This window comes from Plectropomus leopardus, chromosome 20 (genome assembly GCF_008729295.1).
Source record: "Plectropomus leopardus isolate mb chromosome 20, YSFRI_Pleo_2.0, whole genome shotgun sequence".
NCBI lineage: Eukaryota > Metazoa > Chordata > Actinopteri > Perciformes > Serranidae > Plectropomus > Plectropomus leopardus.
This window is the reverse complement of record NC_056482.1, coordinates 2,890,435-2,914,226: the sequence shown is the minus strand read 5'-3', so window position 1 is coordinate 2,914,226 and position 23,792 is coordinate 2,890,435. Positions and strand designations below refer to the sequence as shown.

The 23,792-nt window shown below is 39.6% G+C and overlaps 3 protein-coding genes across 8 annotated transcripts in view; 1 reads left to right on the top strand and 2 right to left on the bottom strand.

Annotated features, from left to right (window-relative positions):
* The window catches only part of mbd2 (methyl-CpG binding domain protein 2), a 37,492-nt gene extending 33,869 nt beyond the window's left edge, over window positions 1-3,623 (bottom strand). Inside the window, exon 1 of the mRNA XM_042509522.1 lies at window positions 3,124-3,623. Coding sequence (XP_042365456.1) covers window positions 3,124-3,233 — 110 coding nt within the window. The 5' untranslated portion in view covers window positions 3,234-3,623. The remainder of the gene's footprint in view (window positions 1-3,123) is intronic.
* Window positions 3,624-6,743: 3,120 nt separating this feature from the next.
* c20h18orf54 (chromosome 20 C18orf54 homolog) lies at window positions 6,744-17,974 on the top strand. 6 transcript variants are annotated; one of them, XM_042509853.1, is made up of 15 exons: window positions 6,744-7,048; window positions 7,873-8,002; window positions 8,924-9,080; window positions 9,169-9,336; window positions 9,903-10,050; window positions 10,150-10,219; window positions 10,662-10,863; window positions 12,099-12,169; window positions 12,941-13,049; window positions 13,130-13,222; window positions 13,434-13,539; window positions 13,629-13,692; window positions 15,421-15,591; window positions 15,851-15,906; window positions 16,560-17,974. In XM_042509853.1, the coding sequence occupies exons 2-15, from the start codon at window positions 7,874-7,876 to the stop codon at window positions 16,708-16,710; spliced, it is 1,695 nt and encodes a 564-aa protein (XP_042365787.1). In that variant the 5' UTR covers window positions 6,744-7,048; window position 7,873; the 3' UTR covers window positions 16,711-17,974. The 6 variants fall into 6 exon arrangements, with proteins under 6 accessions (XP_042365787.1, XP_042365788.1, XP_042365786.1 ...); XM_042509854.1 differs by having other exon boundaries at window positions 10,659-10,863; window positions 13,437-13,539; XM_042509852.1 differs by having other exon boundaries at window positions 10,659-10,863.
* A 1,999-nt stretch (window positions 17,975-19,973) lies between these two features.
* LOC121959445 (sperm-associated antigen 16 protein) lies at window positions 19,974-22,945 on the bottom strand. The gene is made up of 3 exons (XM_042508718.1): window positions 21,983-22,945; window positions 20,731-20,835; window positions 19,974-20,621 (listed from the first exon to the last, which is right to left on the bottom strand). Exons 1-3 carry the CDS (start codon window positions 22,943-22,945, stop codon window positions 19,974-19,976), a joined length of 1,716 nt encoding a protein of 571 aa, XP_042364652.1.
* Between the last annotated feature and the right edge of the window lie 847 nt (window positions 22,946-23,792).

Below are 23,792 nucleotides of genomic sequence, written 5' to 3'. Positions count from 1 at the left end.
CCACCCAGGTTGTAAAGGGTTAACCTCGCTGTAGCTCTTTCATGCAGCTATATGCTGCTGACACTGAGGGAAATATTCAGACTATGTTTTCATGGCTGCTGACATCGTGTGAGTGCCAGCTGAAAAATAAAATGTGGCTTTGAATGAAGAGCTGCTGACAAATAACATGAGTGTAAGGACGGAGCTGTCGGAGGGCCCAGCAGGGTGGTGCTGCTCTTCCAGTAAAGCAGAGTCGCTGACTGGTTTCCTTACTGGAACTGATGAGTCACATTACAGAGCAAACTGAAAGTAAAGGCCAGTCTCAGCTCTCCTCTCCTACATGTGGACGCTTCAGGATGTGACGGCTGTTTTCTGACTCGGAGCTGTTGATGTGATCAAGCCATGCCTCCGCCGTCGCCGCTGATCAACAGGAAGCGAGCAGCCGGCGGCTCTGCAGCGTCACGGCCTCACCACAAAGCTGCTCTGGCAGTGACGCGGTTTCCTCTGCGATCTAACGCAGCAGCTGTTAGCGCAGAGACGGAACCGGAAGAAATGTAAAGCTGAGACTTGAGAGCGAATTTTGATCTGCTTTAGAGAACTGAAATATGATGGTTACTGAGGCAGAAAAGCACAGACGCACAGACGGTGGTTAACCCTTTAAAACCTGAGCAAACAACACAGAGATGTCTCACATAACTTCAGCTCTGTGTCGCACTCTGTGAGGAATCTTTGGAAAATAATCTGATTCTGCACACGCCAAAGCAGGGGTCGACCGATACGGGGCCGATACCAATTATTGGTATTTATTGAGACCGATAACCAATATTTGGAGCCTATATGCATTTACGATAAAAATGAAAAATCTTTCTGTCAATATTTAGAAATTTGAATAGAACAAACTCCAACACAAAACTTTGTTTAAATGCCTTTAGCAAATCAAAAATGAGGCTTTCTACATCACATGCAGCAAGTTCTCACTTTTTTTATAAAGTCAGGCGAACATTTAAATAAAAAAATGAATTAATAAAAATAGCTAAGTGCAATTTTCCTGTAAATTATGTTGCATCTGCATTGTACAGTTTTATGATTGTAAGTGTGGCAAAAGACTGCATTTTTGAGATGTGGTTGTAAAATTCACAAATAAAAAAAATAAAAAAATAAAGATTGAATGATATTAAATGCTAAAAACAATAAAAAAATTTAAAAAAATAAAAATGGCTTCCTGAGGTTTTGCAAACTAAAACTGCCTCCCATGCTTTCTCCTTGCACTTTTTAATGAAATTGTTTTATCGGCGATAATTAAAATAAAACAAAGCAAAACGGGCCACATGAGATTTCTGAGACCATGTTTTACCGCACGCTACTGATGAGAGTCAGAGGACAATGTACTCCTCTCAGGATACAGTCATTGTCAATATTTTCATTTATTTGTTTATTTTTGTTATTATTATTATTATTATTTATGTTGCCTTTTTCTTCTTCTTTTTATTTTATAACATCATAATTATTACTCTGACTGGTAATACTTTTTAACTCATGTATATACACAATGGATTTGTTTTGTAACACTGTGAGCCTAGTGTTCTGAAAATAATTTGTTTTAAAAAAAATATATATAAATAAAATGTCAATACAGGTAATCAGCAAATATTGGCTCCAATAATTGTCCGGGCCGATAATCTGTCGACCCCTGCGCCAAAGCTGTCTTTCATAAAGGCAATGTACAGTTTGCCTGCTGTTTAGAAAATAAAACTGGTAAAACAGCAGGACCGATCATTGTGTCCTAATTTGGGGGAGTGCATTCTTTAATTCGGCATTAATCACGTGCACTAAATGTAATACAATTTTAATTTTCTTTTCTGTTCCCCTCATTATGTTACCATAATATACCCATAATATACCATCAGGGGCAACAGCTAACAGTGACAGCAGGTTGACTCTGGTAAAGTTGAGCTCATTTTATTAAAGTTCCTCATAAATATTTTATTCTGCTGAAAAAGTCTCTTCATATTGGCACGTGACACTAACACTGCAGCAGCGTTTCATCACTATATACCAGTGAAAAGGTTTCTGTCATTAGATTTAAGTGATATACCATCAGTGAGTGGCATATGCTAACAGACTGGCAGCAGCATACCAGTGACCAGGGGCATTTTTGGGATTAGAGGAGACTCAGGGCTCAGCCTGTACTTCTTGGAACAAAAAAAAAAAGAAATAGCTGGGTTTTTTTAAGGAAAATATGCCTTCCAAATCCATATGTTTTTTTTTCTTTTAAATTTTTTGCTATTTTTTTCTTTACATTTTTCTTTACTTTTTTACTTTATTTGTTTTTTATTTGTTTTTTGTAATTTTTTTATTTGTTTGTTTAAAAAATTATGATTTTTGTTTGTTTGTTTGTTTGGGGCACTTCTTTTCTTTTACATTTTTTTCAGATTTTTTTTCTTTACTTTTTCAGGGGTTTTTTTATATTAATTTTATATTAACAGCCACTTAAGACTGCTCTTTAGATAAACAGAAATAGAGAGAGATAGATAGCTAGATAGATAGATAGAGACTTTGATGTAAATATAGATATAGACGTACCGTAGATCTGGGGCTATTTATAAAGCATTCAGGGCTGAAGTCTCAGACGTGCAGGCCTAATGAGGCCACTGCCAGTGATAAACCACTCAAAATTGGAATATCACACTACGAAAATGCAAATCATGAGCCACTTCTCAATTACAATTTCATTCATTTTTCAACCAGAAATAAGTGATGTAGGGAACCAGGCCTGGCCCGGAATCAACTATTAGTGAACAGCTTGTTGACAACCACCAAGCCACTGTGCAAACATCTACAGATATATAATTTAAATATTCAAAATGTAGAGTTGTTATTAAATATTAGCTAACACTGTGTTTGGCACCACAGAGCCCCCCTACAAACTGCTACTGCAACATGACAGATTGGAAGCTACATTGTAACTTCTCTGACACAAACTGTCATTTTGCACTTTCACATCAACTTTTCTGAGCTGCGCTTTGCTCGGAACTGACGATGACAGCCACAGATGGCAACAGGAAACTTCGGCTGACTTATCGATCACCGTTTCAGTGTGGGCGCGGACTGATCGGGGAATGATCGATGAGTGTGACGGAATACCTGTAGTAGTAGACGTCGCTCTTCCCAGCGCTCAGTCCGGACTTCCTGATCACTTCTTCTTTCTTCCAGCCGGGCGGCAGTGCGGGACAGTCCGTCCTCTTCCTCTCCATCCTCACACACCGATGTATCCTGCGATCAGGCTCCGATCAGATCGATCGATCACTCCGTAAACAGCAATAAGGAGCCTCCAGACAAACGGCGTGGTAGTAAAGCCAGCGGAGCAGCAGCCCGGGCGGACCGACGTCACAGAGGTTACGTTAACGGCGGCTCTCCCTCCCTCCGCCCCGGCTGTTTGTGCGGGTTATTTTGGGTTAAGTCCAAATAAAAAGTGTCCCGGGTCAGAGTGAGCGCTGGGAGGTCCCGGGGCCAACTCTTCGGTTCCGGACTCAGTTTAGTTTACCCCTAAAGAGGACCAAAGGCTCATCAGATCTGAAGTGAACTGGACCAACGGCAGGCTGTGACGTCTGCGATATCACACAGACACCCTGCACGCACTCACACACGCGCTCACACGCTCCCAGAGATCGTCTACTATGACAGATGACTCACTCAGTGGTGGTCCGAGAAAAACTAACCCAAATTCCAAGTTTAGGGGAGCGAAAGGTGTCGAGGATGATTTATTTATTTATTTATTTATTTATTTATTTATTTATTTATTTATTTATTTATTTATTTATTTATTTATTTATTTATTTATTTAATCTTGAGATTATAAGTTAAATAGTCTTGTCTTGTTCTTAAATTGATTCATACACAATTTGAACTATAAAAAGCAGAAAATTTAAACAAATTCAATTCAGGAAAAAATGTATTAACAATTGTATTATCGATATTGATTTGGGCTGATATTTAAATTATAAGACCATTAAATTGATCATTTATTTATAAATAGAAGTAATAGATTCATTAATATCTTGAGATTTATAATTTAAGCAGTCCTACCTTGTTTTAAATTGCTGTACATAAAATTTCAGATATAAAAACTAGATAATCAAAACACATTTAAGCCAGTCAAAATTTTTTTTTTTAATTAACCAATATTGAAAAGGTAAACTGTGAATTAATGTATATAGATAATAAATAAAATGCCCCACATAAACAGAGTACAACACTACAACATCTTGACTTAACAAAATTAATTCAGTCAAAATATTATTAAAATTGACCAGTATGGGGGAAAAAGTAGGCCTCAAATTTACTTATAGAAGAGAAAATATTAAAAATGGCCCACATAAACAAAGTACAAAAATTACTTTTAAATTTGGGCTTCTTTTAACTTGATACTTAGCAATTTCATGTCTTAACTTAGTTGGGTTTTGATGAAAAATGAAAAATTATAAAAATAAACAAAACAAAAAAAAAATACTCAAATGTTATTTTCAGTTGAGATCATAGGTTAAGTAGATCTATCTTGTTTTTATATTGCTTGGCCTAATTTTTTAAATATACAAATGGCCACATTAAGGCAAACTGTTATTCAGTCAAAATGTTATTGAAATGAACCAATGTTAAAAAAAATCTAACAATTTTCTCATAGAAAATATAAGAAAGTGTCCCACATAAACAGAGTATAACTACTTTACAAGAGTAGTATATTTTCATTTTAAATATACTTAACAGTTAGAGCTTGTATGTCTATAGGATTTTACAAACTGAAATATAAGATTGTGTCAATTGATAATTTATTGATGTAAAAAGAAGTATATAAGTTATAAATTAATTAATTCAGTGGATAGCAGCAATTTTGACTTTTCAGACAGCTGCAAACCAGTTTTGTAATGTGGTCCCAAAATACATGTAAGGTACACGTGCATGTATATTGTTGCTTTTTATAGGGAGGCTGCTCTGATGGGTGTAATTCCAGTGATAGTGTCTCGTGTGTTCTTGATGCATGAATATAAGACAGAGTGATCACTCCTCCTTTTTTTCACCTCATACTGCTCTGTTTCAATCTACGAGTGACGTCACAGGCTCTCGGTTAGTTAAAGGGGCCTGCAGCACTCATCAACACTGGAGGGAGTGACCTTGGGTGGCGGAAGTGGTCATCATGGCGGATGGTTTGAATTGTTGTGTGAGGCTTAAATTGATTAAATGGCTTTGACTTTGGATTGGGACTTCATGGTGATAGGAGTGGGTGTTTTGAGGGAACGCTTGGTAGTGACATCAACAGATGTCTGTATAGGTCTGGGTACTCTTGCAGTTCCTCACAAACTGTGACAGGAGCAAGGAAGGAAACAGATGGTGACAGCATCACCATGGAGTTTAATGAGACAGAGGGAAACTGCAGGGATGAGAGAGGAGCGGGAGGGAGTGGGAGGAGGTGCTGAGACTAGCCATGGCCATTGATTGATTCTCCATTGCACTTTTTGTATGTTCTGTGTTCTGTATATTCTATTTTTCATTTTATATTTTTATATTGCTTTTATATTTTATTCTATTTAAAAATTACTTTTTTCCCCTCTGTGTAAACAGTTTGACACCAAGTCAAATTTCTTGTATATGTAAGTGTACATTAAAACCCGATTCTGATTCTAATACTGATAACAGTGATGCTGTGAAGTGTTGAGACGAGAGGTGGAGGTGTGAAAGATGAGAGTGAAGGTTTTATGATCCAGAGGCAGCCCAGACGCCTGGACAATAATAACAATAATAATAATAATAATAATAGTAATTATTATTATTATTATTATTATTATAAAGAGCAGCAGGAAGAAATTAACAAAGTACACACAGCAGCACAACAAAAAAATGTAGAAAGTGGTTACAATTATACCAAAGATGATAAATGCAACATTTTAGGTCAAATCTAATCCTGAAAGGAGTGGCAAGAGAAAGATGCTACTGTACTGTAATCATAATAATAATAATAATAATAATAATAATAATAATAATAATAATAAACAATAGTGCCAAATTATGGCCAGACAAAGGAGAGAAACAATTACAAAACAACAATTTCTCAAGTTGAAATGCAGCAACCCATTTGTCAGAGAATATATTGCAATTGTACCTTTCTGCAACCCATATATATGTTACATTTGTACATGGAGTGGATACTTTGAAACTTTACCTTTCAACAATGCTGTGAACGGGTGGTTCCGTTTAAGCACAAAGATCATGTTTTGGCTAAAACTCTACTCAAAATAAAAGTAACTTTTCAAAAGCAAAATGTATCAAACGATGGAACAAAAAAGTGTGGCTCTTCATTTAACATGGAAAAGTGGGATTTTTACTCAGTGTCACTTAAAAGTTCCTGGATGGCTTTCCAGTTAACAAAATGATTCTCTCTTGGCTGACAGCAGTGTGTCACACCACAGCTCTGTGTCGTATTCTGTAAGGCATCTTTGGAAAATGATTTGATTCTGCACATGCCAAAGCTCTCTTTAAAAAATGAAAATCTAAAGTTTGCGTGCTGTTTGGAAAATAAAACTGGTTTGAGAACAAGACATATTATTGTTTTCTCATCCGGTAAATAGCATTCTTTAATTCGGTATGAGTCAGATACATGAAATATAATGCGTTTTAATGCAATTTCAATTTTATTTTCTGTTCCCCATATGATGTTTCCATACTATACCATGGGGGGCAATAGTTAACCTGTCACCTCTGTTGAAACTGAACATCCTTCGAAAGCTCTTGAAGATCGTAACGTTAAAAGTCCGTCATGTACGCTTGCTGTAAGAGCCGCGAGTGTCTCCGATGATAAATATTAACATACTTTATTGCCGGATATGTGGATGGTGTTTGGCCGTGACGTCTCTGGCGGAAGCCCTCTGTGATAAACTGATTCCAGACCAGCTAACTGAGTTAGCTTTGACGTTCCCCGGGAGTCTTGAATTTTCTACTTGAACTGTCAATGTAAACAAAGAGCTGGACACGAAATACAGATCACTGAAGGAAGAAGGAAACATTATGGAGTAAAAATGTAAGTGAATTATTATCATTTGATGTAGAATCTCGGGTCTGAGAGAAACATTCATATTCCTGTTTTAGCCTCGCAGCGCTGCTAAGTGAACTTTTGAGATTTTGTAAATAAAGTTAGCAAAGTTGTGGAGGTCTTATAAACATTTATATACACTAACGGTACATTTCCGTCACGTGAAACGATTAAAGTTATTGTTTCTATTTTCTGGTTTTAGTTTAGTCTTTTTCCGGTAACGTTATTGTTTGCTTTGCTTCTATCTTGGTCCTTTTTGAGGAAGCTAGCGTTAGCTAACGTTAGTTACTGGCTAGGCTAAAGCTAAGTTAGCAAACGAACGTTAGTAAGTTTTTCTAACATAAAAACAACATGAACTCGACACTGATACACAAACAAACGGGCCCAAATCACTTGATAACACACCGTGACCTACTCTGAGTGGCTGTCAGTTTATGGTTAGCTAGCATACCACTTTGTGTCTAAATTTCAATCCAAACATCCAAATAAATAATGCTAAAATCACAGAGATGCTTCTCGATGCTAATGCTAGCTGTATAGCTACACAGAAATCTGTTGCCCATCAGCCTGTCTGACCTGATCAGGAATGTCCCTTGTTGTAAGTTTTGATCACTCGGGGCTATAGATAAAGTCACCATATTGTGGCCCTATATATCTCCAATTTGCTTGTGTTTAGTTATGTTTATGTTATGCTTTATAAATGTTGCGTGTGGAAAAAACCCATGCATTTCGATTTTAAACACACCCCTTACAGGATTGCCTTTGTGATTTGTGTATAACATCAGAATGTCCTGATTGTTGTTTTTTTTCAGCATGGAGTCCCTGGTTGGTGAATTTCTGTCTCCTGAGTCAACGGTGACCTCCCTGCTGTCGAGCTCAGGTCACCTGAGGAGCAGCCTGCTGACTCCGAAACACAACACCACCTTCAGATACAGACACAAGGTTCACTCTGCTTCTATTGACTACAGTCAAAGACTGCTTCCCCCGTCAATATGTGTTCCCCCTTTCTAAACCATACCCAAAGCCTTAGTATTTTATGGTTTGATACTTGTGGTTTTATTACAAACCCAAGTGTGTTTTAGTACATTTTAATGATTTTATCACATTTTTTTTTTACTTGAGCAACTCACATAATTCTGTTCTAAATTATTTATATTTTGTATTGATCTATTCTGTATTTATATTTATATTTTTATTTGCTTATGTTTTTAATATTTCTTCCATTTCTCTCCACTCTTCCCTCTTTTTTTTAATGAAATGTTAATATTAGATATTTTATATCATATGCTGTATTATAGGCTATATTATTTTAGATAGTCTTTTTAACACTATAACTTTGAGTAATACACTAAAACAATGGTGAGCCATAGGAGCTACATAACTGATCCTTCCCCTGCCCCTCCTCAGTATGTGGAAGAAACCTTTTTATTTTATTTTATAAGCATATATGTTTTTCTTTAAATCAGGAAATCTTTGAGCAATTTTTTTTCTGAATCCTTTCTGTGCTTCAAGTTAAAATGACTCCAACTGCTTCAGAATTAAAACTCTCTGCAGGGACTCCTCCAGGATTCAGGTGTTGCTTTCTGATATCTATAGTGGCCCCTTAGGGTCAAAACACCACACCATTTCAGAAACACCTCAACTTGTTTTGTTTTGGGAAATGTTTTAGTTTTTTGGGAAATGCCATTTTGTTTTCTGTATGTACTGGTTGGGTTAATGTTGTAGTGTTTTGAGAAATGTTTGAGAAAATGTAGTGTTTTGACCCTCATGGCCACCGTAAATGTCAGGTATAAATTTCAAGACAAGCTGCTGGCTGGGCTTACAAAAATAAATCACCCATGTTTGTTGATCGACTGATTGCAGGACTATGACTCCGCCTCGGCGGCGCTGGATGCCTACATTGCAGACTTTGAGAGGAGTCGTCCGAACAGCGAGTCGTTAACAGGAGGGCTGGTTCTGCCGCACGGTCTTCCTTCCACTCCAAGCAGACCCCGAGTGAGCACACTCAGAAACAAAGATGGTAGGTCACCACATTCATTAAGTAGTTTCATGAAAATCTGTATCAGTTTCTATTTATATTATTGCCTTTATGTGCTTTTGTCTACCAGTTCTCAGGGAGCGTTTGACGGACAGGGAGCTGGACTTCCTGAACCTCCCCGTCAGCTCCCTTCATCACCGCAGCAACCGAGACAGACTCTCCATGACAACAGACGAGCTGCTGTCTATCCCCTACGACGGCTCGATGCCTATCACTCACACATCCGCCTTCATCCAAGGTTCAGAAACACACTCACACCTATACCTTCATCTGAAGTTTTTAACCCTTTGAAACCTGGATCAACATCAGTTTTTTTGTGCTGCGTTCAGATGCCTTTCACAAGCTTTTTGAAGGCCTAGCAAATTGTTTTGATTTCTTGAAATGACCAACTTGGCAAGAAATGTTCCAAAAGTTGCAAGAAATTAGTAAAAGGTCACAAGAAAACTACATAAACATTTTTTTAAAAGGAAAGATAATTTTAAAAAAATCAAAAAATAATAATAATAAAAATGTCCCAAAAAATAATTCTGATTATGATAATATTATATTTCAAATTATGCTACAGAAAAGAACTTTTTTAATAATTATTTGCTAACTTTTGGGCCATTTCTTGTCAAGTTGCTCCCCATGTTTTAGAACAAAATCAAACAACTTAGCTCAGGCTTCAAAGGGTTAAACATGTCACACCCGCCTCCGCCTTCATCAAATGTCTTTAAATACATCGGCCATATCTTCCCCTCAGTCCCCAGGCCTTATGTCAGTCTGTGTGTCTCAATTCTTGACTCGTCCCATCTGCTCATCCAGGCCTCCTGTCTCAGTCTGGAGCCTCCCAGCGCTGCACCTCCTCATCTAGACCAGCACCCAGAACCTGGGACAGACTCAGCAGCAGCCTTCCTGCCCCCCGACTGAACCACCACCACTCTCATCCAACCAGGACGCACAGGAGCTCCCGGTTCATGCTGTTTGCTCTTCTTTGTCTCATGATCTTTGCTCTATTCTTTAGAAAGTCTACATCATATTTTACATTTTATGACTATCTCTTCTTCTCCAGGTGCAGAGAAAGACCCGAGGCAGCCGTGTTGAATCCAGATATTGACATCCCCTCAGTCAGCTGCTACAGGGTGACTATACATTTTTATCAGTCAGTACATGTTCATGCACAGTTTAGTGGAGCTGCAGTTACAGCTCGATTAGGCCATTTAATTCGACTACTGTCCCTGTCCCAGTATACAAGCAGCAGGGGAGAATCCATCTATTGTTGGAAGGAATGGAATCACAATCATAACTGTTTATTTACAATAACTTTGGGGTATTACGTGATTAGTTTAAGCCATGTTCAAATATCTATATCAGGTTAAAAGTAGCCTTTGTTATATTTAGGATATTTTTGCCGTTTTAGCTTGCTGTGAAACAGCCCTTACTGATCAGAACTTGACATCGTTACATCAAAAACACAATATTTCAACTTTTTCTAACATCATGGAAACAAACTGAGTGTTTTTGGATCTGACTCTGAGTCAGATGGTAGTGAAAGTCTCTGTTCCCTCTTTCTGTCCACAGCAGTCTGCACACAGAGCAGCAGGGTCAGAGTGGGCCGAGCCGTCTTCGTCCCTCCACCTCCCTCACTGGCTCACCAGTAACAAGACTGACATGGACTGTTCTGGAATCACCAGCGTGCCGGACCTGAAGTACCCAGCCTGGATACAACGCTGTGATCTCAGCCAGCTGCCGCTGCCAGCAGAGTCTGAGCTGTGGGATGACCACGGTATTAAACCTGCCTGCACAGCACAAACACTGCCAGATTCCACGGTTTAATTTCCTCCATGACACATATCACATGTATATTGCACCGAAAACACCCAGCAGCAGCCGAGATCAGCTCACTGCAATAATTAAATTTTTCTGTGGCAGGGAGGTGTGTTAATGTGTTTCAGGCAGGAGGAAGTTCATAGGTCAGCATGTTGCAGGTCAAGTCACAGGACTCAGCTGCTGGTGCTCTCTGGCTGCAATTTTCTGCTAAAAGTGAAACGATGCCCAATTTTTAATTTGGCTGCATTTTGCTGCAGAATCAAACAGACACAGCTTAGAGTAGCAGCTGCAGTTTTTTGCAGTTATTGCATGGCAGCTCACTGCAGGCTGGTCCTCACCGCTGCTTAGCGTGTTCTCTACAATGTTCCTTCTTTAGTCTCTCCAACACACTTCATTCAAAGTCCACAGAAACAAAACTTACCACCATCTTTCTACCCAGTTATTCAGATCCAGATGTTGACATGAGTCTGGATATTTTTGGGTTCTTTGAAGCTTGTTTGAAAAACATTTTGAACTGTTTAGGGCTGAAATGAAAAGCTGCTTTTGTCTCCTGATTGAAATTAAGAATGTATTTTTTTAATTACTGTGAATTGTGGGTAGTAAATTATCTTTTCTTTTTTTAGCTTTATTTTAGTTGAGTAAACAAAGTCAATAATGTTCAAAAAATGGTTAACAGACAAATAAGAATAAATATATAGATATGCATAATAACAAACTATTTTGTTATATATATTTTATTCACATTTATGATTGATATGATGATATAATAAGTTGTCATTTTAAACCAGTTTTGCTACCCTTATCATTAAAAGTAAATTTGATTCTTTCCTTTCGATTTCTTCTGGTATTTTCCCTAAAAGTAAACACAGTGTGTTTTTGGTATGAAGGTGCCAAAGATTTTAGTGATTTCATTTATTGAATTTTCCCACAATCTGTTTATGACATTACATGTCTGTAAAGTAAATTCATCTTCTTAACTGCATATGAGCTGTGCTAGAATAGAAAGTCCTGACAGGTGTAACAAGAAATAAGGACAAAGGGCTCAACTAACAGTCTAATGCAAGTATAAAATCATCATTAAAAACAGTTTGTTTTCTCCACAAACCATAATATTACCTAGATAAATTGATAAAAGAGTCTGATGTTGAATATTACTCAGCTTCAACAAGTTATTCTGTGTTTCTCTGTCAGCTCCCAGACACAGAGCTCCGTCCTGGGTGGCAGAGCTGGAGGACGATGATCCTGACCAAACCCCTTCACAGGTGAGAGAAGCCAATCAAACTGCTTTGGAGCTTTGAGTGTGATCAGCCAGCAGCTCATGCTGTCTGATGAACTCTATCTGAGCTGAAAAAGGATGGCAGAATGGTCCTGAGACCAGAAAATGGGTTTTACAGTTTTCTGATTCAGAAAAAGAGGAGCAAGTATTCAAATATAGTGTACACTTTAGCTGATATTGATTTTTTTAGGACTTTTTTATTTCAAATAAATCTAAAATGCTACCTTTTCACATTGTATGTCCCTCACCTGTGCTGAAATTAAAAACACAAGTCCCTCCTCAGCGCTTACATTTTTCTAAACTGCATGACCCCTTTTGCAGCAATCCTTCCTCCCTCATAAGTGATGAACCGTCCATATCCGTAAACACAGAGGGAGGCCAGCGCCTCCATGAGGAGCACACGCAAAACACCTAGTCTAGTTAAAGTTTGCCTAAGGTGTTTACATGAAGGAATAGCTCAACTTCCAATCAGATTATCTGGGTGTGTTAGTCAGATTTCAGTCAGACTAACATGTTAACAAGTCTAGTTTTAGTTGGACTCACACAGTATTTCGAAATTTTTCGAATGCATAAATGTACTGACTGAAATGACAAGGAAGTACGTTTGAGACAATTATTTTGCCACGCATACTTTTCCCAGGGTCAAGAATGATCTTTCAATGTTTGTCCAGATATTAAAGAGACTATCTGTGTGTGTGTGTGTGTGTGTGTGTGTGTGTGCGTGCGTGCATGTGTGCATGTGTTTGTTTGTTATCAGGTTGACAGCTGGCAGACTGTCAGAGATCTGAGGCTTCAGTTTGCTGAACAGATTTCTCTCCTCGCTGCAGAGAGGAACAGCTCTGACGTCATGGAAACTCCGCTCAGAGGTAAAAAGACACACTGTTGTTAAACTACATGAAATGGGTTTTATAGACCCATAATTATGTTTATGTTTTCCTCCTGACAGACAACAGGATTGAGTCTCTGATCCAGAAGGCGGATCAGGTGTTGAACCGTCTGTCTCAAAGTTATGGAGGAGCAGACAGTGCTGCACCTTCAGGTGAGACCAGGACTCAACACAAAGATGAGAATTCTCAGTTTCCCCTCCTGTAGTTGTAAACAGCAAAGCTAATGTTCATGATACAAAGACACAGGTGGCACTAAATGAGCACACACTCAGCTCAGACAGCATAAATCACAAACAGGTTGCTAGAAAGGTTTGCTTGTAGTTTGTTCTCCATCCCATCTCCACCTAATGTGTCTGTTTGCAGCAGTAACATTTTCTGAAAAGCTGCTTGTTGCTGAAGAAGCTGTCAGTCCAGTGAGCACTGAGGAGCTGCTGCGCTGCTCTTCCTCTCACTGTTGTCCATTCTTTAGGTAAGACTTACTTACACCCCCTCCATTCTCAATTCTGATGTACTACGACTAAACACTCTGAATGATATGTGATGGAATTAAACCTGCAGGGACTCAGCAGCAGCGGCCACAGGTGGGGGGGCCACAGAGACCCTCACTGACAGAAGAGCTCAGGTAAAACACTTACCTAGTAACACACTCCTGCCGACATGCCCCAAAGACACACAAAGTCCCACTCTCTCCACTTCCTTGTGTCAAACTAGCTTGTTGTATTATTTACATCTAGTGCCACCTCCTTAGCAGTGCCCAAATTTGATGCCTGTTAAGCTTAGGGTGGTTTATTTTCTGCGGTTGAAAAGGTCCACACATCACCACCTCTAGGAGAGCTTGACATTTTTTCTCTTTTCCAGACTTTAAATAAAGCTGCAGGGCCATGGTTAGCCTGTGCAGTAGCATAATCCATGTTTTGTGTACAATTTTGTGTTCAGATATACAAACAGTGGATCATTAAATGGAGACCTCAGCTGGGTGTTAAATGTAGTCAGGCTGACCTGCAGGCATGAAGCTTTGATCATTGCCACGGTAATCAATGTCCAAATCATTATTCATGTCCTCCATTTTTCATACAACTATCCCAAAAATCTCGAGTAGCCCATAAATTAAGAAAAAGGAATCCAACTAGTTTATCAGGCATCAAAATTAATTATATCAAGAACCTTTAAAATTAGTAATGCCAAGTTTTGTGACTCTTAGCAGTTTGACCACCTTTGACAGATGCGGTGGCAAATTGTTGAAAAAGGCAAACTTCAAGTTTTACAAAGATGGCCCCAAAAACTTGAGAGTCAGATATGCCAACAGAAAACTACCAAATCACAAATCTACAAACAGTTTGGCACATCACATGGAAACTGGAATAGCTCAGCCGTGTTGTAAGTTTTTTCTAGATATTATGGTTAATACTACTGCAACCTGCAAGCTAACAAAGCGGCAAATTGCCACATTACTTTTGGTGCAACCCATGGATGTATTAAGAACATCTGGATACAGCAGGGAGCTTCCGCCAATGGAGCAACTGACCTCTAGTTTAGCACTTCACTAGCTTGAATGGTGGTCTAAAAAATGCAATTTTGCGTCTCTTTTAGACTTTGCAAATGTTATCGAACTGGATGGCTTAAATCTAGATAGCGTTACAAGTCATTTCGTTGGAGTTTTGACGCTCACTGAAAATTATTAACTGATTTACAGACGCCTCTTTCTCAATGTAAGTCAATGGGAAAAGTTCTTTCTGGGCCCGTGGACATCACGTACTGACCCGGACGGTGTAATTCTACTTTTGGCCACTGTGTAAATTTTGCTTTAGAGCCTGGAGCACTTTGTGGTGGGCTTGGTGCAAACATTGCTAGATGCTGTTTCAAAGCCCGTCTTCTCATCTCTCAAGCCACCTGCTGTCCCTGCTGGTGCATGGAGCACAGAGGTTCTTGTGCCAGTGCTGATTGCAATCTCTTTTCTGGAATGAGGCCTCTGCAAAGAAAGAAACATGTCTCACACAAACTGTGTTGCTGATCTTTCTCCAAGATCCTGTGTAATACTTATACACAACCGTCATTTTCTTTAAATTTTATTTGAAAACAAACCACACATGAGAATAGCACCTGTTGCCCTCTTACATCATGCCAGAGTCGCATCTAGCAAGTGGCCTCTTCTCCGAGTCCACAGCTGGCGCAACATTGATGCAACACAAAAGACAAACATCGGCCACTGCCATCAGTGTCATCTTATTTTTAGATGGGTCAGTGGCAGTAAACAAGGGGAATATCGACTGATATCAAGGTTCAGCTAATGAAATGGTGCTCCACTACTCAGTAATCCCCTGACAGCGCCCCCTTCTGTCTGCTGTTACAGGCTTGGAGATCAGATGGAGACGGAGTCCTTAAGCAGCCTGGTCCAGTGGAGGCTCTGAAACAGATGCTGTTCAGACTGCAGGCGGTGGAGGCAGAGATACAGAGACGACAGCAGGCATCAGCAGCTCCAAAACTTGACGGGCTGCAGACAGAGGAGGCTGCAGTCGCACAGGTCTGAACCAGCACTGCTCACCAGCCTTAGTACAAGTGTGCTCACTAAGCGCTAATGGAAAAATATAGCTTGTGTTTGAGATTAAACACACTCTGAATATGGCTTATTTCATGCGTTCATCATTCACACAGAGTTGTTGAACACACATTGAAACTCTGCTGTCAACATTCACCTGTGCTGTGAGAAATGAACCTATCTCTGTGTTATGGCGGGAAGGTTTAAGAGCCTCAGGTCAAACAGAGTTGTGTTTGTGTTGCAGAGGCCTGAGGGTGAGGCAGAGCTGGAGAGTTTTCCTGCTGGACCGTCACTACAGAGGTAACTGACACTGAACACATCACACATTGGGATTAACATCAGAGAGAGTTTCTGTGATGTTGTCACTTCTAAATATATCTCGACATATTTCAAACGGATTAGCACCAAACTTCTGTATAGCCTCCGCTATATTTTGTTGTGTTCCAGCTGCACTGATAAACTAAGGCCACGCTTAGATAATTATGGCCTACTAAAAACAGAGAAATTGTTCCTTTGAGTTTTAAAAAAAAGTTTGCATTCAGATGATAACATTGTGAAAATGATCCTCATGTACATGGATCCGCATAAACAACTAAAAATGCTGTAGTATGCATGCCAGGCCAGTAGTTGGCGGTGTAACTTTGAAATGACACATCAAAGAAGAACATGCACCATGCACCTGCACATAAAGGCATTCTTCTACAGAGCAGCGAGTATAAAAGAACAAGATGATTGCAAACGCACGCACGAGAACTGAGAACGGCCCCTTAGATGGTGAACACGATAAAAATGATTCCAGCTAAACATCAGCCTTCTACCATCGTTGTGAGCATATTAGCATGCGGATGTTAAGCTTGACTTAACTGTTCTGCCTTTGTGCAACCTCACAAAGTCACTAGCATGGCTGTAGACTGGAGTTAAGAATTATATTCAATGAATGTTTCAATCCTCAGAGCTCTGCATCACCTGAGCCGTCTGAAGGTGCTGGTGGAAGAACCTAAAGAGAAACACAAAGAGGAAGAAGAGGAGAAGGACGAAGACGAAGGACGCTACTCCTCCTCTTCTACTGACGGACTTACCTGCGCTCAGCAGAAACCCTCTTGAAGCTAAAGGCCTGTTAACCAGAGCAAAGAGACATCCTGTCAGCGCTGCCATCGGTCAGTGTCCTCACTGTCCCCTTGTTTCTGTTTCCTGTCACATCCAGCAGAAACAGAAAACAGCTCGGGTTGAAGTCTACTCTAGAGCTATATTTTAGATGAAAAGGTGCAATTCGTCTAAACACCAACAGAGAAGTGTGTGTTGAAGTCGTGAAGTGTTCCATTGAAGGAAGCTGTGAAACTGAACACAGTTTTTATCCACCAGATGAGAGACCGAAATCAGCTTTTTGAAACCTGAGCAAATTGGCTTGAATCATTTCAAAAACAAGGGTTAGAGCAGTAGAGCAGTATCCTAAGTTTCAAACGGTACCCAGCTCTCCTAAGTGCTGGCATGCAAATGAGCTATAATTAGCACAATACTATTTAGCATTAAGCCCAAAGCAGTGTTGGAAGCCAGTTCAGATAAATCTTACAAAGTCCAGTTTAGCCTGATGGATGTTGAACCCAGCGTTACAATGGAGTCTGAGAGCTGCTAAACGCTGACTGTGCAGAGGATTAGGCTGCGTTCACATTGTGGGGGACTTTCTAATTTGTAGTCAGATTTTTTTGAAAGCTTAGTTATGTATAATTTGGAGCTTAATAACACAGAAAAAGTGCCTGGAAAAAACTAACACGGGCGCCTCATGTCAGCCAAAATCTGTGGTTCAAAATTAGTACACCTAAAAAGAATAGGCTGAATTGAATATGGCAGTATTGTTAGTGCTCTTTTTTACTGTTGTATAATTTACAGTCAGTAAACATGTGAATCTTTTCCATCTCTACCATCCATCCAATAGGATGCGAACGCAGCATAAACGCTCTTTTAGCTCCATCCTCTGGACAAACCTCAACATGACAACATCTCACATTTGTTTGCTTACAGACTTTCAGTTTTGTCCTTCTTCATAAATTTACTTCATATGCTTGGAGGGAAAACATAAAATCACATTTTTTGATCCAGCAGTATTTTTATTCACTCTTTGTCTTTCAGCTGATGAAGACAGACTGTCAATGTTTTCTCTCTTTCCTCATAGTGGGAACCATTCAAGTGCCAACTCAGCGTTCATGCAGACAGCTGAGCAGAACATGAACAGATATTTATTTTGTAACAGATCTGTGTTCAATTATTAACACAATGTGTTTGTTTCTATGTAGCAGTTTTGTGTCCAGCTGCTCTGAGATGATTTGTCCTCAAACAGTTCATATTAAAACAGCTCTTTAGTTTATACCTTCATGGAGTCAGCTCATTTTTAATTTTATTTTCCGATCTTTTAGACATTAACAGGAATTGGACCTCTTTAACAGATTCCCTTTAAACTAGTGTCTTTAAAAACATTCCAAAACAAAAGGATGAGTTTTTTCTTTTTGAAGTGAGGGGAAATATTTGTCATTTTAGGGAAGCGAAAGAGGACAGGCATCTCCTGTCAGTGTGGTTATGACTCGACATAGACTCGACTCAGATTCACCAACGACTCGTGACTTCACTTGGACGTGAGCGTTTTGACTTGATAATATTTGAAACCCCCAAAGTATAAAGTATGTTACTTTACTAAGTGCCACGAATCAATTAATTCCCCATTCATTTCCCAAATTAACCATACAGGGGCATCTCAAAAACATTTGTGAAGAAAGTTCATTTTTCTTCAAAATTTGATTCAAAAAGGTTAACTTTCATATGTTGTATATTTATTACACTTAAATTTAAATATTAGACCAAGATTATGGCTTATAGCTCATGATAATCAGAAATCTAGTGTCTCAAATTATTACAATATTGCCTAAGAGTATTCAAAAATGATTTACAGAAGAGAAATGTCCTACTTCTGAAAAGTGTTTTTTTTTTATTTACTCAATATTATACTTAATACTACTTGACCTTTAGCTCATCTGTATTTTTGGGTCGGATGTTTCTAATATTTTGAAATATGTTTTGATTTTTTTGGATTTTTTTTTTTACATTTTTTAGCTAAAGGCTATGATTATCAATACTAAATAGGAAAAATGTCTAAAACATTTTAGTTTATGTATTGTGTCTAGAATATATTAAATTTTCACTTTCTTAAATAACTGATGGAAAATATTGAAATTTTTCCACAATATTCAAATTTTTTGAGATGCACCTATAATGTTTGTTTCCAGTAAGTCGAGTCCAATAAGACAGTATACGATAAAGTTTCAGAAAAGAACTGAGAAGTTAAGTTTCTGAGTGCCAGTTAGAGAAATTATGCCAGAGACAGTTTTCTTCACGTACAGAAACTATACGGTGACCAAAAAGCAAATTGCAATATGCAAAACGTGCAGTTTGAAAATTACAGAACACCCAAAAACTTCCAACAAAGTTGTTTAATGGATAAATACACCTTTTAAAAAGCATCCATTATATTTGTGAATGTAATATATATCATGACCCTGCTATAAAAGTGGTTTTCTGTTTGGTAAAGAGCACATCATCAATTGTTTCGGATTTGAAACTCAAAGTTTAGGACTTGACTTTGGACTCGTAAAACAATGACTTGGTCCCACCTCTGCCAACTTGTAATTTTGTTATGTAACAGTGGAATTGCTGCTCGGCCTTAAGTTTTTACTTTGCCTTGTGGGGTCAAAGAGGTCCTGATTTAAATCTACCATTTTTTATGTAGACAAAAGTCTTAAACATTGATCAGCAAAAACTTTTAAACCGCTAACAGACCACAAAAACTGCTTAGGAATGGCCTCATGAACATGACAAAGAGCTCAAGGTATCAACCTGGCCTCTAAAATCTCCAGATCCCCAATACCAAATACCACAGGACACCTGGAGGTCCTACGTCCATGCCTCAACAGGTCAGAGCCAATCCGATTATAATCTAGGGGGAATTCGGAGGCCAGTTTAAAACTTCAAAATTGACATGTTTCCTTTAGACATACATTTTATATTCACAATTTCAATTTGTGCAATTGATGTTTAAGAGAAGCCCACATAGTGTTATTCAACTCATCATTGAACAAAAGAAGCCAAGATTCCTAAATATTAAATGTTTTTACATTTAGGAATCTTGGCTTCTTTTGTTCAATGAAAGGTGCTCAACATAGAGGTAAGCTATCAAAAGAAAGTTTTACGATAAAATCAAAACTCTGATCTTGTACCTGTGCTAGTATAAAAAAATATTTAAATTCTTTTAATTACCAAAAGAAAACATTTTAAAATGTGATAATCAGCTGGTGTCACTTCAGCCTCTCATTCACATTCAGTCACGCCCAGACATTAATCATCCCGTCACTCCCTGCTGACATCACCATCTCCCCCTCACGGTCGAATGTGACGCTCTGCACAACATCGCTGTGCCCCAGCAGGCTGCTCACCACACCAGAATCGATTTCCACCATTCTGACCAGACCGTCGGAGCAGGCAACAGCCAGCGTCTTCCCTGATGGGCTGAACGTCACCTGGTTGGCGGCCAGTGGTCCGGCATCTACCGTAGCCAGAGCCAGTGCAGGATTCCTGTAGTCCCACAGGCTGATGATGCCATGGGTGTCACAGGAGGCCAGGGCGGTGCCTGCCGGGCTGAAGGTGGCATGGTTACAGGGGTGCTGGTGTCCATGGAAGGTCGTGGTGCAGACTCCCAGTCTGGTGTCCCACATGGCAAGGGTTTTGTCAGCAGAGCAGGTGAGAAGGAAGTTGGAGAGGGGCAGGAAGCAGACGCTGTTGACGGAGGCGGTGTGGCGACGTAGTGTGTGCCTGCAGCGCTGGCTGTTCAGGTCCCACAGCTTGGCGGTTCTGTCAGCAGAGCAGGACGCCAGGAAATGACCGCACGAGTGAAAGGAGCAGCCCCAGGTGGGCTGGCTGTGACCGGACAGCACCAACACGCAGCAACCACGAGAGAAATCCCAGAGCCGCACCTGCAGGATGGCCAATCAGACAGTTAACCACAGAAGAAGATCAAGAGAACCGAAAAGCAACTGTACGCTACTGCTGTCGTGTATCGTAGTGTAACAAAGATGAACTCACCGTAGAGTCTCCACTGGTTGTTGCCAGTTTTGCTCCGTCAGGGTGAAAGCAGCAGCCAGACAGCCAATCAGAGTGACCCTCACCTGTCAGCACCATCTCACCTACCTGACAACGCACATTACATGACATTACATCTCAGTACATCAGCTAATCAGAGCAAACCTCACCCATCAGCAATATTACATGATTTAATTGACCCCTGTTTTATGCCTCCGTGCCTGTGGCCAGACGCAATATGTTTTTGGGTTGTCCATTTGTCTCATTCTCCTGAACACAATATCTTAAGAATGCCTCAAGACAAGCTCTTCAAATTTGGCACAAACATCCACTTGGACAATGATGAGCAATTTTTTGGTCATAGGTCAACGTCAGTGTGACCTTGCATCCACCTCATTCTTATCTGTGCAATATCTCAAGACGTCATTGAGGGACTTTCCTCAGATTTGGCACAAACGTCAACTTGGACTCAAAGCTGACGACGAGTAGAAAATGAAGATCTGACTGTAATGACTTTCAGAAGACTGTGTGAAGGTGGCAATTGTATGTGGCATTTTACATCCCTTGGTACTGTTTTTTGTATCCCACAGATTTTACAGAAATAGACATGGAAAAACACACATTCACTCTGCCAGAGTAAGATGAAAAGATGGATTTGAATGTCAACATAAACAGCATAAAGACAGCATATAGACCGAAAGTCAGCCAGGCAGTGAAACAAGACTAAAGCTGTTGCTCACACAGTGTATCTTGTCTGTTTAACCTGTGTACCAAGTGAAATGTCTGTCTCATCCACATGAATGCAATATCTAAAGCGAGCATTGAGGGAATTTCCCCGAATTTGGCACAAATGTCAACTCGGGACTCGAGAATGAACTGATTAGATTTTGGTTGTCAAAGGTCAAGGTTACTGTGACTTAACATCTGTCTTATTCTCATGAATGTAATATCTCAAGAACACCCAGATGACCTTCTTCAAATTTGGTACAAATGTCCATTTGGACTCAAAAATAAACTTATTAGAATTGTGTGGTTGAAGGTCAAAGGTAAATGCAAAACATGTTTTTTTTAACTCAAGAATTCATATATTAGTTAAGATGTCTATCTTATATGTCACCCAATTTACTTTCATCTCATTGTATGTCTCATCTCATACAATATGTCGTCATCCCATGTCACATGTCACATGTCACATGTCAACCCATTTTATCTCATTTATTGTCCGGCCTCATCCATCTCAGAAATTAACTCTCACCTTCTCTCCGTTGGCGTGCAGCATCCACAGCCTCCAGCTGCGGTCGTCACTGGCTGAAGCGAGGATCAGATTTTGTGGGTGGAGGTGGATGCAGCTGATGGGAAGTTTATGGGCTCTGATGGAGTAGGACAGGCTGAAGGAGCTGGGGCTTTTATATTTTTGACATTTCACCTGATCCGTTTGAGGGTTCACCAGCCTGCAGACAGGAAACTCTGTGTCCTTTGGGTGTCTGCTGCTGCTTTTTGCTGATGATGCATCAGTGCTCTCGCTCCTTTTGATGCTTGTCTCTCTCTTCATTTGGGAGTTTTCTTGAGTTAGTCTTGCATCTGTGGTGTTTTGAGCTCTTTCTTTCTCTAAACTGATAAGCATTTTGTGTCTCAGAGCTGCTTGATATTTGTCCTCCAGCTGTCTCAGTGCTGGCTCGTAGGACTCCAGATGTTTCTTGAGCTGTTTGAAGTCCTCGATCAGCCGGTTTTTGTCCTCAGCCACTCGTCTGTACTGCAGCCGATGGAAATCCCTCTCCCTCTGCATCCTCACCAGGCTCTCCCCTGCTACCAGCACCTCCTGCCCCAGCTGCTCTGTCTCTCTGCGGACTGTCTCCAGCTCACTATGGAGGAGCTGTCTGTGTGTGAGAGCATCAGGAATGAACAGGACGCCCGTCGCTGCCATCTTCAGAGTCTCAGTGAGGCGTTTCTGCGCTGAGCTGAACCACTCTGCCTCAAAGCTGCTCAGAGTCCGGCTCAGACCGACCCTACGCAGGAAGTTCCTCAGGAAGTCGTCCACTGCCTCAGGGATTCTGGGGATGATTTGTTGTTTGGATGGTCTAGGTGATCTCCAGGAGGCAGAAAAGGAGGCAGCCTCCCTCATCACCTCCTCAGAGTTGTCCTCAACACTCCTCCTCTCCTCCTCTGAGGAAACCTCCCTCATCACCTCCTCTGCTCTTTCTTTTCGTCTAGCTGACATGTTATCTCCCAGTCTCTGAGAGTCTTGTTTACCGTTACTATGGTAACTGTGTGCATGGCAGTTGAGTTCTTTCTTCACTGTGTTGTTTACCCTGTTACCATAGCGACTCTGCTTTGTTTTTATTTTTTCTCATCTGAAATCTGTTTTGTAGGGAATTTTTGTACTTTTACTTTCAATACTATACTTCAATACATTTAATATAATAAAATTGCAAATTGCTTTTGCTTTTGATTCTTATATACATATATATATTATATATATATATATATATATATATATATATATATATATATATATATATATATATATATATATATATATATATATATGTGTGTGTGTGTATTAATAATGTAATAAAAGCATATAACCCACACTATTCACAGAATCTGGAAATGAATAGTAAATTTTGCATGTTGCATACAACATTAAGATAAAGCTGGGACATTCTTCTAAACTTTTTGACTTTTTGACTTTCTGTCCAAACTGTGTGATCAAACTGCGCATTTTAAAGTGGCCTTTTATTGTGACCATTTTTGTTTTTTGTTATTTTGCCTTTATTTGACAGAACAAAATGCTTGGGTGAAAGGGGGAGAGAGAGGGGATATCCAAAGGCACACCTGTGTAGTAATGATGCTGTTTAGTGCACTAGAATAATCTCTTAAAGGGCTCTGATGCTGTTTAATCGAGGCCCCTGACTGCAGACCAGAGACCGCAATGTGGGCGGAGTCAAACGTTTGACTATATATATCTCTATTTAACTATGCTATATTGTGATTATACATGTGAGAATTAATTGCATGAGCTCACATACTTTTAAAACTAATGTCTTAATACATACGCAAGGGTG